Below are 16,164 nucleotides of genomic sequence, written 5' to 3'. Positions count from 1 at the left end.
TTATTTGTGTGTCTGCATGTGCACGTGTGATGTACGTGTGTGAGACTCACGTCTCTGTGTGTATCTGACTTGTGTCTTTCTTTGTGTGAGACGTGTCTGTGTTTGTCCGCCTCGTGTGTGTGCGCCTTTGAATTTGTCTGAGTACATAATGATGTGGATGTTCCCTGTCACTTCCCAGAACCTGTTTTGTGATAAGGTCTGAATCAAGTCACCTCCCTGAGCCTCAGTTTCCCCGGTGGTTTGGGAGCCCAGTGTGGGAGCCGGAAGGGCCCAGGGTGCGGGCAGGGCAGCCCCTCACCTTGTTTCTCCATTGTCCACCACCCTTTCCTGGGAGCACGACATCCCAGAGCGATGGTGACGAGTGAGATGAGGTAGAGGGAGCACCTTACTGCCCTGAAAGCCAAGTGGGAGGGTTGGCCATCCTCTCCCCCCCTTCCTGCTCCACCCCACCCCTGCCATCAGTCATCCCGAACCCTTTGTCAGTGTCATTGTGCTCCTCTTGACTGTTCTGTCACCTTCTATGTAGTAATAACAACGACAATCAGCTGGTAATTCTGCTTATGGCTGATGCTTTTCCTATGAGGGAGATAGTTTAGATATTATGGCTATTTGTATGGATGGGGAAACTGAGTCTCCGCGTTCCTGTGACTTGTGCAGGCTCCTGACAGATTTATTGTTCTCTGAGGAATCTACTTTCTCTCCTCACTGACTCCTCCTCCCTCCTCCCCCCAACAAACAAAACATTTTTTTAAACTTTTCATTATTTTGAACTTTACAAAAAACAACAAACGTGAACATTTTGAGATACAATGAACAGAAAATGAGGATTGTATAATGAAATGACAAAGCTTGATTATTTAACGCTTGTTTTTTAAAAAATACATAATAAATTCAACATATTCATCTCTTGTCTAGCTCCTTCTGAACTCCCCTCCCTTTTCTGGCATCTCTTGCTCTATCCCTCCCCTCTGAATGTCTCTCTCCGTCACACACATACCCCATTTAAAAGGAAAAAAAAAAAAACAAAAAAACCCAAACCCTCCTTTGTAACAAAAAAGCACAATTAAGCAAAACAAATCCCCACACTTTCTCACAGTTTCTCATTCTGCCCCTTTATCCAGCGCCCCTTTGAGGCAGCCTGCTTCGTCGTGGGTCCTTTGGAATCGTGGTCGGCTTTCAAACTATTTTTATTTACAGAGATTTAATTGCTGAATAAATTATTCTGGTTCTGCTCACATCACTCAATTATTCATACCTGTGTTCCTTAATTTTGCTCTTATCCATTCCTTTTATTATTGCTTAGCACATAATAATATTCTATTATATTTATATACTATCCTCAAAAACAGGTTTTTAAAAAAATCCTCTATACCCCAACTAGCTACTAATGTATTCCTCTTCTCTACTGCCAGTGTTCTTGGGAAGGGGATCGATATTATATCTGCTTCTTCACTACCCGCTTTCCCCCTAACCCTGACTTCTGCTCCTGTCATAAGACGTGCCTTCTCAGAGATCACTCATGATTTTCCAGCTCCGTATCCAACCTTCTCTTCCCTTCCCTCTTAGTCCCTAACTTCTCCAAAGCCCATGGCATTGTGGACAATGGCCCCATCTGGAGTTTCTCCTGGTCCTTCTTGCCACTAGCCACGTCTGCTTCCCCTGGTACGGGGCATGGAAATTTTTAGAAAAGGGCAGTTCCCAGGGAGTCCTAGGGGTCCCGATTTCTTGGCTCCAAGTGTTCTGTGTTGTTGCCGCTACATCGTAGCCATAGCCATTCATTAATTGAATTGTTGTTGAATTAAATGGAACCCATCTCCTCCTCTAAGTCAAGTCCTCTTCCTTTTACATTCTGCTTAAAATGCACGTTTGACATGTAGGGCTTTTGATGGAGAATAAGCTCTTAAATTGCATACCCCTTAAAGCTAGGCTAGTTTTTAAAAAATCTCTTCACATGATCGTGTGGAGAGGAAAAAAAAAAATAGAAGTTGGAATTGGTCTCCCCCCGGCTTACCTCTTGTTCCTTAGAGTTGGGGCAGGTTAGATCACAAGTCACCAGTTTGGCCTCGATCTAGCCCTTTGTAGACATCTGTCCATATCACAAAGCCCCCAAGCCTGGCACAGTCCTGAAAGATTGGCAGCGCCCGCCCAGGAAGGGGCCAGGGCTGGAACAGCAGGGGTTGCAGGTGCATTGGCAAGTGATGGTGGGGAAGCTTACCCGGTTCTTGCCTACACCATGCCTGGCTACGTGGAGCGATACTGTACCATCCCTGACATATCTCAGCTTTGTGGGCACTTTCATTCTGAGCAGAACCCTAGAGGCAAGGCGAGGGGCTCTGGCTTTGTGGGTCACTCAGGTGATTGTAGCTAACCTGAGCGGCGTAGCATGGGGATTGCCGGGAGGCTTCCACTTAAGGGAGCTGAAAGGATGTGGTCATTGCTTCACTAAGCAAGTTCTTCAAACCTTGCAGATTGCTAGTTAGTGCCGCTAAGTGCACCTGAGATGGAAGTTTTTGTTTGCCAATAGAAAGTCACCTTTGGGATGGCATGAAAGTCAATTTTCCACATGTTCACAGACATAGCTGTGTTAGTAGCCCTTCTGCTATGACTTATTTCTGGCAAGGACTTGCAAAATAGTCTCTCTGGCTGATTGTCAAAAATTACATCATATCGGAGTAAACTGCTTTTAAATCAAACATCCATTATTCATGTATATTAACTGCTTTTTTATTTTTTTATTGGCTGTTTTGTGTATGATTTACTCTTTTCTCTCTGTCTCCTCCTCCCTCCCCAATTGTCTGTCTCTCTCATCTATTCCTTTTAAATCTTAGCTCATCTGTGAATTTATAGAGCCCATACACTTAGCTTTGTGTATGAACATCGATATGCTGACCCTGCATTTGTTCGTAGCTAAATTTCTTATTTTCGTATGCCATATTTATGGTGGGTCAGAATAGCAACTTGGGACGTTTACACTAGCAAATTGCACCCAAAAGACCTGTAAACCTCATTCTTTTGTGTCCTTCATTGAAAGAGAGGCAGAAAGAACGAACGCTACATGCAGCAATAGTAATTCTGTGCATCATAATGTCTGCTAAGAAATATTAGAAAAACTGCACTTGGGAATTGGCTGAATCTGTTAGTTAGTGGAAAACAGATTGGCTGAATTTGTTGATTTGTATACAAGAAAATGCACTTCTAGTAATGGTACCCTATCATTGACTAAGATAGAATCGGTGGAGAAAGGCAGAGATGTGTAGGGAGCAGATTTCTGCAGAACCATCTGTCCACTTCGAAAGGGAAGCTGGAAGGTGCCCCGTGCAGCTCCATCTAGCTCTGACACAGTGCGCTACGTGGTCCGGCCTAGAAGCTACGGGTTCGGAGACCAGCTGAGGGCACCCACAAATGCACGCTTGCACAGACCCAGAGGCATGTATTATATACACATATACGTCACAGAGGTACATGTGCATATACACTCAAGCACATGGGTGTATAAATACATATGTTAGATATTGAGATCATGTGTATACACAAATGTGTATGTGGACCCAACATGCATGCGTGCATGCAAAAAAAGGAGGGAGAGGAAAAGGAAAGAGAGGAGGAACTTGTGAAGGAGAAAAAAGAAAAAGAAAAAAGGAGAAAATGAAGGAAAGCTCCCGATGTCTAGTTAAGGGATCTGGACTTTAATCTCTTAGAAGTTGGGAATCATTGAAGGATTTGAGTAGGGCAGGGATAGCATCAAAGGAGGCTTTTAATAAGATTCATTTGGTGATGGCTAGAGGGCAGATTGGTACAAACTGTGTCTAAGAAAAGTGTTAGGAGCCTGTTGTTGTTCAGTGTGTAGTGAGAGTGCTCTAATGGGGAGGAGGGGGTGAAGAAAAGTCCATGTTAGGAGGAGGGAGGAAGGAGATCTGATGGGATGGAATGATTTTTAATTTGTCACTCAAGTTACTTGAGATCTTGAGACTAAAATTTTGTATCTAGAAATCATTGTAGTCAGGATCTTGTGTCTCCTTAAAAGATAGTCCTAAACACACACACACACACACACACACACACACACACGTGTGTATGTATATATGCACATTTATAAGCTAACTTTTTATATAAATGTTTATTTGTCTGTGTATATACATACATGTATGTGTATATGTGTATGTATGTGAAGTGTTGGTTGTTAAATAAAATTCTGCACATTGAAGGTTCATTTTTGCAAAATCAGAAATTATTCTAGAACAAAACCAGATAGATTAATGATTTTTTAAATATAGGGATAAGGCTGGTCTAAAACCTTCCCTGCCAGTGCACTTTGGCATTTCCTTTGTGACTTGCAGTTAGAAAGCTTCTGGGGACTCAGATGCAGGACTTGGATGCGGCATTTTCTCACCTCTGGGTCAGGTCTCTATCTCCTATTCCATGGTAGGCCTCTCTGGTAAATTAGTCAATCCACCAGTATTTATTTAATGCTTCCTTTGTAGCAGGCACTGGGCTAAAAGCTAGGACTACAAGACCCAAAGTGAACTAGTCCTGCCCTCAGGGAGCTTCCATTCAATTAAGAGATGCATTTACAAAAATAAATAAATATGGAAATAGAAAATACTTGGGGGAAGAAGGAGGAGAGCATCACGGAGATGAGAGCGGTCCAAGTCCTTTACAACTTTGTAAGTTATGGAGCTCATTCCTGGACACAAAATCCAAAGTGAACTAGTCCTGCCCTCAGAGAGCTTCCATTCGATTAAGGGATACATGTACAAAAATAAGTAAATACAGAAATGGAAAATACTTGGGGGAAGAAGGAGGAGAGCATCCTGGAGCTGAAAGTGGTCCAAGTCCTTTACAACTTTGTAAGTTATGGAGCCCATTTCCGGATACATTACTTAAGTCCAAAGAGTCTTTTTTGAATAGAAAGAAAAAAGAACATTTCACTTCCTGTTCTCTTTATTAGTGCTTGTGTTGTTTTTATGTTTGTTCCACTTTTGCTTTCTTGCTTTCTGTGTTGCATACCCAGACTTGAGTAAAGCTCAGCTATTGTGCCTGCCCGGTTAGAGCGAGCTTTTGGACGTTTGTCCATTTTTGTTGAAGGTGGCTTCTCCAGCACATCCTCCAAATGTCGCATTTATCAGATGTGAGATACTGGGATTTGGGTTCTAACAAGACCCCAGCTTCTGTGAGTGGCTCTCCTGATCTCCCTCTCCTCTCAGAATCATTGACATTGTCATCCAGGTATACATCCATCCATCCATCCATCTCATTTAGACGTCATTATTTCCATGTCTGCTTGTGCTCCCCTTCCCAAAACTATCTTATGTTTATTTTCTTTTCATTCTGGATATATTTGCAATGTCTCCGTTGATAGGATGTAAGTACCTTGAAGTAAGGAACTGTTCCATTTTTGTCTTTGTTTTCCTCAGTTTCTAGCAAAGTCCTTGGAACATAGGAGTCTTAATAAATGTGTGTTGATTGACTTATCGATGAAAATTTTTGCAACAGTTTCTCCTGTATAATTACTTGCTTGGAATATGTTGCAGCCTGCTTGTCCCCGCCATCTCACTTTCCTTTACTTTTGGGGTAATTTGTAATTATTCTCTTTGTTCAAGACTCTCAACCATACAATGTCCCTGGGAAAATACCAGTATTAAAAAGATAGACATTTGTTTCAGGGAGAAGTTAGGAGGCATAAAATAACTTGGCAGTTTCACAAAGGCAATCCAGGCCCTTTTCTTCCTCCTGTTCAGTGCTTCAACCAACTCCTCGTCCATTTGTTGTGTCCGCCTGAGGTGTACACATACTGGTGGGCCAGCTTGTGGATTTTTGTTCCAACTGCACATCATGTGCTGCACAAGAGTATTCTGAGTCCACTTGGGCTTTCCTGTGCGATTAGCAATCAGTCCCACTCTTGTGAGTGATCGGGGGTCTCATGTAGGAGATTATATACTGTTGTAGGGTTTAATGCAGTCAGTTCAGTACCATCCCCAAACAGAACCTTATGAAAGCTGACCGTGTCTAGAGTAAAGACACCTTTTTTTTCTACTGGAACTCCAAGCTTTAGTTCCACTGTGACATAGTGAACATTATTGATAAACATGTCCCTGACTTAGGCTTTCCTTGATATTAGTGATCATGAAATGGTTGAACGAAGTTACTTCTTCATTTTATGTTTAAAGGACTCGTGTAATTCTGATCTGTGCCTCGCATTGGAACAGAGTTTTAAAACAGCATTTTGATTTACCACATTGAAACTTGAAATATATTAATCTGTGAATAAGTACAGTAAGATTATACATTTACTGTATCTTTCAGTTATTTATATAATGGTAAAAATGTGTTTGTTTTGGACTCTTACTCATAAAACCTTCCCCGTTATATTTTAAAACCTTCATAGATGGTGGATGTACATATTATCTTCATTTTATTATAGATGGGAAAGTAGATATTTCAATTGGTGGTTTATATTCTATTGATTGTCTTTTTTTTTTTTTTTTTTTAAGAAACTGTGTGCTGGAAATGACTCAGTCTCTGAAATAGTATTTTATTTTTTCCAATTACATGTAAAAACAATTTTAAACATTCTTTTTAAATAAAATTTTGACTTCCAAGTTTTTTTCCTCATTCTCTTCTTCTCAAGACAGTAATTTGATATCGGTTATATGTGTATGTGTGTGTGTATATATATCTATATGTACATATAGATATATATACATATATATATATACACATATACGTATGTGTATATATACAACATATTATATTAACCATATTGTTAAAGAAGAAAAAGACCAAAAAAAATTTTTTTAAAGTTTTTAAAAAATAGAGAGACTGAAAATAGTATGTCCCAATCTGCATTCAGATTCTATCAACTCTTTCTCTTGATGTGGATAGATAGCATTTTCCATCATGAGCCTTTTGGAATTTTTTTCTCACTAGGGTTCTCTTTTTCCAAATACATGTAGAAATAGTTATCAACATTAATTTTTAATAGTATTATAATATATTTAACATGTATGGGACTGCCTGCCATCTAGGGGAGGGGGTAGACAAAAGGAGGGGAAAATTCAGCACAGAAGTGAGTGCAAAGGATAATGCTGTAAAAAATTACCCATGCATATGTAGTATCAAAAAAACCCTTATAATTATAAAATTAATAAAAAAGAGAGAAAAATTTTAATAGTATTTTATTTTTCCAAATACATGCAAATATAATTTTCAACATTCACCTTTGCAGAACCTTGTATTCCAAATTTTCTCCATCCTCCACAAGACAGCGGGCAATTCAATGTAGGTTAAATATGTTCAATTCTTCTAAACAGATTTTCATATTTTTCATACTGCACAATAAAAATCAGATCAAAAGGGGGAAAAAACAAAGGAAAAAAACAAGCAAACAACAGAAACAAAAATTCTATACTTTGACCCATATTCAGTCTCCCTAGTTCTTTCTCTGGATTCAGATGGCCCTTTCTATCCCAAATCTATTGCAATTACCTTGAATTACGTCATTGTCAACATTCATTTTTGTAAGACTTTGTGTTTTAAATTTTTCTCCTCCCCAAGATGCAAGAAATCTGATATAGGTTAAATATGTGCAATCCTTTTTAACATATTTCCATAATTGTCATGTTGTGACTGAAAAAGCAGACCAAAAGGGGGGAAAAAACCCACAAGAAAGAAAAAACAAAAATAACAAACCAAAAAAAAAAAGTGAAATTACTATGCTTTGATTCACAGTCTCCATAGTTCTCTCTCTGGATGTGGATGGTATTTTCCATCCTAAGTATATTGGAATTGTTTTGAAGTATGGCTTTTTAAAAATATATATAGTGGAGAAAATGCTGAATTTCTTCTTTTTTTAAAATTAATTTTATAATTATAACATTTTTTTTGACAGTACATATGCATAGGTAATTTTTTTTTTACAACATTATCCCTTGTACTCTCTTCTGTTCCGAATTTTCCCCCTCCTTCCCTCCACTCCCTCCCCTGGATGGCAGGCATTCCCCTGAAGTATGGCATTTTTGAGAAGAAATGGCATGAATTTTAAGGCATTCAGAGACTGGTTCTCTGTCTGGAAGCCACTCTTCCTGGAGATCCAATCCCTTAGTGCCTTAAAAATTGTCATTTCCTGGGGCAGCGAGGTGGCGCAGTGGATAGAGCACCAGCCCTGAATTCAGGAGAACCGGAGTTCAAATCTCCCTCAGACACTTAACACTTCCTAGCTGTGTGACCCTGGGCAAGTCACTTAACCCCAGCCTCAGGGGGAAAAAAAAAAGTCATTTCCAGCACACTTTTTCTCTATACTCAGTCTAATCTAACCACTTTTCCTCCCATCCTTATTTTCTCCACGTTCCTTCCAGAAACAACATGTGATGTTTTTGTCCTTGATAGTGAAAATATGTTGTTCTAAAAGTCTTTACAGATCCTTCTCAGCTTTCACTGGTGGTATTTTATAGAGTACATGTAGAGCGCCAGAACTCTGGAGAAGTATACTTGAAACAAGGTGTTAACTCAGTGGGATTGATGAGATAACGGTTCTCTAGTTCACATATATACTTAGTACTTAGTATGGTGATGTAAATAGTTCTCTAGTTCACACCTATTCAGTATGCTGTAATGATGTAATTATATTAAGGTATATAAGGTCTGAGAAGGACTGGAAATGGGACATTCCATTGTTGACCAGCCTTGTGGTGGCTTTTCCTGCCTCCTGCACTCCTCCACTAAGACCAAGGACTTGGGCTGATCCCGAGGTCCTCCAGAGAACTAGCCCGAACATTACAGGTACAGACCCTCATTGTTTCAAGGCAGTCCCATGTGTAGGTTTGTCAGGTTTACTCTGTAGACTTCAGTTCAGAAAGGATGCAAAAAGGAGTTCATTGACTTCAGTCTCCTTTTGTATCTGCAGCCACTCTGTCTGGAGCTCTCACTGTTTCCTCCGCATTGGTCCTCAGTGCTGGGCCACGCTAAGTAGTTCAGACCATTCTCAGAAGGTTTTGGGCACGCCTCCACCAGGTCACTTTGGCTTTCCCCCGTCTGAGCGGGGCTTTGGCTGTGCTGACTCCTTTCTGGTTCTGAAACCTCTTCTCCTTGCTGCTTAATGTACCAGCAGCTGTGACATGGGCAGTGGAGTGAGTGAGTGTCCCAGGAGGAGCAGGTTATATGTCTAGGCAGTAACCCAGAGGAGTGACAGCAGGTGGCATTGGCCCAATGGAGAAGGAGAGAGGTGGCTTTTAGCTGTTGGCAGCTGCTGAAGCTGTGCCCACCACCTCTGTGTCTGGTTAGGATCACCCAGCCCACCATCTCTGGGCCTCTGGGGGCATGTGCGGGCAGAGCGGTGAGGAGGACCACGAGAGTGGTCGTAGCTGTGATAAGGGATCACAGGAAACTCTTTCATCTGGATTTATATCTTTGTAAAGACCCAGTCCAATTTCTGGATTCGGGGGCAGTGCCGGAATTGCCTCGCATTAAAGTATGGAGCAATTGGAATATAATTTTATTGTATATTGGGATCATTCCACTTCCAAACAGTTTCTGTACTAGGGATGGGTAAAACTAAAGAAAAAATACAGATGAATCTAAAACTGCTGTGGGTGTCGAACAAGGGACTAAGACGGGAGGATAACTAACCGACACTGGCAACATTGGACACCGTTCTGTGAGGGCTTTTTGAAAAGGTTTAATGTCTCCATTTCTGGCTCCATGAGAACTGTAAGGCTCTGAAGGGGAAGAGAAAGCTGTCTGTTTTCTAGTTTGTTTTCCTTTACTTGGCAACAATTTCAAGGCTTAGCTGTGAGTCTCAGCAAAACAACAGAAATTCTGTAGAAATACGCCTCGTGCCCACTTTTTTCACCGTCTTTATAAGACGCATTTGTACTTTTAAAAAATTCCCTGGCATCTATTGATTCGGTGGTCACATTAGCACAGAATATTCCCTAAGACCTTAGCTCCGGGTGGATTTTTCCTGCTTTCTAACGTATCTACCCATCTCTTTCTCAGTACATCTGTCTGAGGAGAGTGGCCACAAGTTTTAGACTCACCCAACTAGTGCAATAAAGAGAAAAATTAGTCTAATGCATGGTCTTAACAAAAGGGAGAGTGTGAGCATGAATAATTAATTTCACTAGTCTGTGGCAATCAGATAAAATGAAGTCCCATTTGCTCAGCCTTATTAAAAGAGAGAGAGAGAGAGAAAGGGAGAGAGAAAGGGAGGAGGGAAGGAGAGAAATAGTAAAGGTCGTTAAGGGACTTGTAACATGGAACGAATCGCCTCTGAGATGGATAATGTGTTTTCTAATCTCTGTGGTCTTTAACTAAACGTAATGGTAAAGGTACTCTGGATATTTCTAATTCATTGAATTATTAAACATTCTAGAGAACACTTGACTCTTAACTACTAACTTAGAAGTCCTTACAATGAAAATAGAGAAAGTCCTTTTGGAAAAGAGTTTAGGTCACACTCTTCTCAGTTCAGAATCATCCATCTCTCCTTTAAAAGAAGCAGGAGAAAAGATGACGGAGCTTTTGTAATCAACATATTGGATATCAATTCAAGATCCACCGTGGCCTTTTTCTGCCTTGGGCACTCCTTTATTCACTGTGCTTATTTCTCTTTTATAAATGAATACTTTATTCTTTGTAAAAAATACTTTGAAGAGATCTATAATAAATGTCAGTGATATAGAGTTAGAATTAAATATGCATTTATGGGCATAGTAACCAAAACCAGGACTAATTTTTTTTCTCCAGAGCCTTTGAATAGATTCCCTAATTAAATCCTCTTGGGTTATTAATTATTAGTGATAGTTGTTTCATTATTAGATTATCTGTTTATTGATCTAAGAGAAAAATTAGTAGAATTAGGAGGTCATTTCCCTGATGCACATAAATCTTCTTTTTATTTTCAGCTTTTCCTAAGTCTTTTTCTTTGGTCTTGAATCGTAATAAACCTGCCCATTTCTTTCAGAAATCCTCAGCAATAGTAGCTGTAATATTATATCCAGATTTAAGGTATTAACTGGTTCTGCAGATATTTGTGAGAAAAATGAGCTTGACGTGTAACAGCTGGTCCTCTAGGTAGGGACGATCCTTAACATAAAAAAGACTGCTACCAACGCAGCGTGTTTGCTTCTGTAACATACAGGACATCTGAGGTGTACAATATCCCCCAAAGCCTGTGGTAAACACGTCTAGGAATCGAAATTCAATCCTTTGGTTCAAAGGACTTGCTCTCGGTCATGCCTTCAAGCTTGGGGTCTTGGTTCTTTTAAGAGAGAAGGGTAAATTATTCCATTCTGTTCCCATCTGTGGTAAGTTGACAGGAGAGGATGCCGATCTACTGAAAACCAAGATTAACAAGCTAATTTTTTGTATCTGCCTTATGGTGATTATGGATTATAGAGCTGGGGCTGCCATCTTGTCCACCCCCCTGTATTTTGCCAATGAGGAAACTCGGGAAAGACTTCAGGAGGGGCAGCTAAGGAGTGCCACAGTGCACAAAGCACCAGGTCTGCAGTCAGGAAGACCTAAGTTCAGATCCTGCCTCAGATACTTCTAATGGCCAAATCACTTAACCCTGTGTGCCTCAGTTTCCTCATCTGTAAAATGAGGTAGAGAAAGAAATAGCAAACCAGGCTTTATCTCTGCTAAGAAAACTGCCAGTGGAGTCATGGGGAATAAAACATGACTGAACAATAGCAGCAGAAGGCTCTTGCAGTGGGAGTGATTTGCTTATGAGAATGAGCATCTGAAGTCAAGTTTATGCCCAGAAGTCTGCGCCTTACTCTTTTGGGGTGGATCACTTGCTGTCTTGGCCTCCAGAGGAGCCCTGGGAGCCCATGCTATTGTCAAGTCCAACCTTGAGCCGTCCACTCTGGCAACCTCCTTTGAGGAGCGTTGTGTTGGACTTTCCACCATGAGGAGACTTTCCGCTAGCTCCAGGGTCCAAGCTCAGGCCGGTGACTGTGGGCTCAAACCTTTCCTAAAAGACCTTAGACCTATGGCCTTATAATCATAGAGAAGTCAAAATCAGGAGCTAAGTGTTTTTCCCAGTGTTTAATTTTTCAACAAATTAGCAGGATTTCAAGAAAGACTGTAGATGCTAGATTTGGTTTTGTAAATTTTCTCTTTTCAGGGGGATGAAATAAAAAATGCTTTACAAAAATGGAAAGTGGTGCTGTCTGGAGCTGAGTGGATGAGCTGTCTGCCTTTTCTCTGTGGAGATTAGTGCTTCCTAAACCGTGGACAGAGGCTCACGGTGGGGAGGCTGACCATGGGGGACAGTGGTTTAAAAACAATCTTTTCATTTCTCTTTGTGTGACTTTAGCACGGGGAGTATGGGTAAAGAGTTGTTATCATCCAATAGCTCCACCTTAGAGTTCAGTCATGATTCTGTGGACACAAACGACATAAACTTTGTCGTCTAGTCATGTCCTAGTCTTTGCGACCCCCTTTGAGGTATTCTTGCCAGAGTAAGTGGAGCGGTTTGCCATTCCCTTCTCCAGATAATTTTACAGATGTGGAAACTGAGGCAAACAGGGTGAAATGACTTGGCCAGGGTCACACAGCTAGCACGTGTCTTAGGCTAGATTTGAACTGAGGTCCTCTTAACTCCAGACCTATTGCTTTATCTACTATACTACGTAGCAAACCTGGCACCTTCTAGCTTCTACAATCAATTTAGACAAATAATATTAAATAACTTCTGTTGCTGCTTCTTTCTTTTCCAGAATTCCTAAGCAACTTGCCATTTAGAAGAGCATTTTCAGCAGCTAATATAGTGAATTATTTGGAAGATAATTTTTAAAATGAAATTGTGAAGTCCAGTTTTCCCCACCATCTTGCTTAGTATAATTTAGCTCTTTCTTAAATAGGCCCATTTTGTGAACATATCTTTTGCCTTCCTACCTCTAGGCCTTTGTTTATTTTTGTCCCTTCTGAAACAGTCTCCCCTCTTCAGAGCTGCTAGTCTAATTCCCACACATCATTTAAGACGCAGGCCAAAGGCTGTATCTTTCTTAAAGCCTCTTTTACTGTATTTTCCCTTTTTTATCTTGCATCGTGATTATTGATGCACCCATCCTCCCCCCTTTACAAGACTGTCAAGCCTTTTTTGAATTTTTAATTTCATTTAGTATTATTTTCTGACACAGTAAGTACTCAGTAAATATTTGTTGAAGGAAGGAAAGAATTGCTTGGTGGCTAGCATATCTGGCTCAGACATTTACTGGCTGTGTGATCCTGGGCAACATATTTAACCTCTCTGTGCCTCAGAGCCTTGTCTGATCAAAGCATCTGCCTCCCAGATTTGTTGTGAGAATCCAATGAGATAATAATAGCACAGTGGTTGGCACATAGTAGGTCCTTTATAAATGCTTATTCTCTTCCTGGGTCCTTTCCCTACCTGCAGGGCAAAAATGTCTGGGCCTTAGTTTCCCCCCATGTTAAATTAGAGCACTGGACCAGGTCTTAGGCTCACAGGTTTTAGAGCAGGAAAGGACTTGGAGACTTTCAGAGATAGCTGTTCCACTTACAGATGAGGAGACTGAGACCCACTGAGATGAACTGTAAATGACTGAGCCAGGATTCTAACCCGCAGCCCCCGACCACAAGCCACATGTTCGGAGGGCCTCCAACAGCTCTGTGCCCTCTGACCTCATTCCTCCCTTTATTCTGAGAATCATCCTGTGGAGTGTCTGTGAGCGGTGCTCAACTGCCACTGCCCCTAATCCTTTCTGCATTTTTCCTCTTGGGTCCATTTCTGAGACAGCTGAGGACTTGCAGTTAAAAGTTTCTGCACGCCCTTTCCACGACTCAGGCAGCGACCACGAGAGCTGCTTTGTCCTCCTTTCACCTCTGGCTCTAAACGTGGTCCTTGGCCATTGAGAATATTTTCCTCCAGTTTGCAGAGTCCCCTTAACATCCCTGTCCCAAGGAAGGTTGGGAACGTGGCCTGTAAACGCCTTTAATCCATTGCGAGGACCTCAGATCTTGCCCTGTTTATTCTGAAGCAAATGGAGCTTGGTATGGGCCTGGTCCCTGGTACGTTGGGTCCACATGTGCAGGAGCTGTTCTTTTTCCCTGACAGATACTGCTGTACAGCCTGCAGACCAGTCAGTGCCTGACCACCCTGGGCAGCTCCTTGGGTGACTTCACATGTGTCAACCTCCGGAACAGTCCCCCCCACCTGCTGGTCACGGGCAATAAGGACAGGAGGTATGTCGGAGCTCTCTGGAAACGAATGTCTCCCGCCTTCTGGATTCGTGTTCATTTTCTCCTCCTCCTCCCCCTTCCTCCCCCACCTTCCTTCTTTTCTCCCTTCCCTTCTTCCTTCCCCCCTCGTGTTCATCCTCTAACACTGTCTCCATGAGCTTGGAGGGCCTGGCATTAGATAATGGTTGGATATCTCTGCCTCTCTGCTTTCTTTCTGAGAGCATCATGGGAAGATTTTCTTTTAAGCCATTTGGTGGACGCAGTTGGTGGAGGGTCCAGAGAGACCACTTGGAATATTTTTCCCCCTGCTGCAAAATTTGTCTGGCATTTAAAAGCTCACTTTCTGATATTAAAAACAATAACCTAAGGGATGAATCATGTTCAGTGAAATGAGTTTGTTTGCCAAATGATGTCAGGAGTGTATTTCAGAACACTATGGTGTCCCTCCAGTGACCAAAAAAAGAGGAGAGAGAGAGAGACGGACTTTATATGAACAAGTTCCAGGCTCTATTTAGCTGATTAGCGGCCTTCCCTTTAACTCACTGGCTTAGGGAGTTAGGTTTTCCCTGTCCGGTGTCGTTGCCAGCCATGGGCACACCGGGAACCGTCAGCACGAAAGGATTAAAGTGTTTGAAAAGACCCTCTGAGTCCAATTTTTAGGTTTTCTTTTTTCCCCCCTTTTTTGTTTTTTTGGCTAGTTATCTGCTAGTGTCTGATCCAGTGCCCCAAAGAGATGTGGAATGGCGAGGGGCCAGTGTCTAATGGCACCCCTCCTCCCAGCGCTCGGCACCAGGCTGCAGGTGGTGGTCTGGTTCGGTGGTGGGTATCAGATTGTGAGGCGGATACTTTCTCTTGCCAAATCCCAGACCTCTGTCCCGCCAGTGCAGCAGCTTGCAAAAATAATTATTTTATCAAACAATGTTTTCAGCACCCCCCCTCGCCAACCCCTCCCCGTTTTTCAGGGCAAAGAGAATGCAGGCACGCCGTACACTTTGTTGGTAAAGAAAACACACGATCATTTTTCTTAGTCATCTGAAGACAGCTGATGTTTTGATAGGTGTATCGTGATCATCCGGCAAACAGCCTGGGCTCTTTTTCTCTCACAAAGCCAGGTTTGATGAGTGGCCTCCCCATGTGGCCGAGCAAAACCAAACAAATCAATTTATAGTTTTAATCTCGTGTATTAGAGTTACCAAAGCAAGCTATGTGTTGATTTGTGCAGGGGCTACAAAGAACACAAGCTTATCTGATAGCCTTCTTCCCACTGGGACTTGGCAGCCACTCGTTTTCTGGGAGAGTAAATGCAGAAGGCTACTTGCGATGTCCAAATGAAAAGCTTTGGGATTATAGATTTATTCGTGCAGAGTTTGTTTACAACATGAGCATTTGGGTGTTCAGTCACAGCTATGTTCACAGGGAGCTAAAACAGTGGAGCAGAGAAGAGACCCCTGCTCTCTGCATACACAGGCCCAATTAGGAACCAGAGGAAGAGTCTCGAGCCAAGTTGTAATGCCATTAGCAGCTGCACATTGGATTGTCAACTGGGAGGCCTATAGATACTTGGTATTGCAGACGTTCCCCCCTAGAGTAGGGATCCCTAATTAGGTGCTACATCCCCTAAGCAGGAGCCAAATAGAGTGTGTAAAAGGATACTCTTGTCACTCCGGAGTCTAAAACCTGACCTAATTATCGGTCACAGAAAGCCCATTTTAAAAGATGATACACCTGACGTACACAGTTTTAAATCTCTCTCCACAGGTGAGAATAGCAAAGTGGTGATTGATTTTGTGGGGCCCACGAAAAAGCAGCCTCTGATCCCAAGGGGCTTCCCAAAGCGGTGCAGATGCTAGTGCATCACTGATGAGATGTGGATGAGGAACCATAAAGGCGGGACCAAAATAGCAACTTTTATTAAAGTTTATTTGAAGGGGCAGCTAGGTGGCGCAGTGGATAGAGCAC

At 41.9% G+C, this 16,164-nt stretch overlaps 1 protein-coding gene across 1 annotated transcript in view; it reads left to right on the top strand.

Annotated features, from left to right (window-relative positions):
• FBXW8 (F-box and WD repeat domain containing 8) overlaps nt 1-16,164 on the top strand; it is a 114,214-nt gene that overhangs the window by 85,945 nt on the left and 12,105 nt on the right. Inside the window, exon 8 of the mRNA XM_074296808.1 lies at nt 14,081-14,208. Within this exon, the coding sequence (XP_074152909.1) occupies nt 14,081-14,208 (128 nt within the window). The remainder of the gene's footprint in view (nt 1-14,080; nt 14,209-16,164) is intronic.

This window comes from Sminthopsis crassicaudata, chromosome 1 (assembly GCF_048593235.1).
Source record: "Sminthopsis crassicaudata isolate SCR6 chromosome 1, ASM4859323v1, whole genome shotgun sequence".
In the NCBI taxonomy this organism is placed as follows: Eukaryota; Metazoa; Chordata; class Mammalia; order Dasyuromorphia; family Dasyuridae; genus Sminthopsis; species Sminthopsis crassicaudata.
This window is presented reverse-complemented; position numbering and strand designations above follow the sequence as displayed.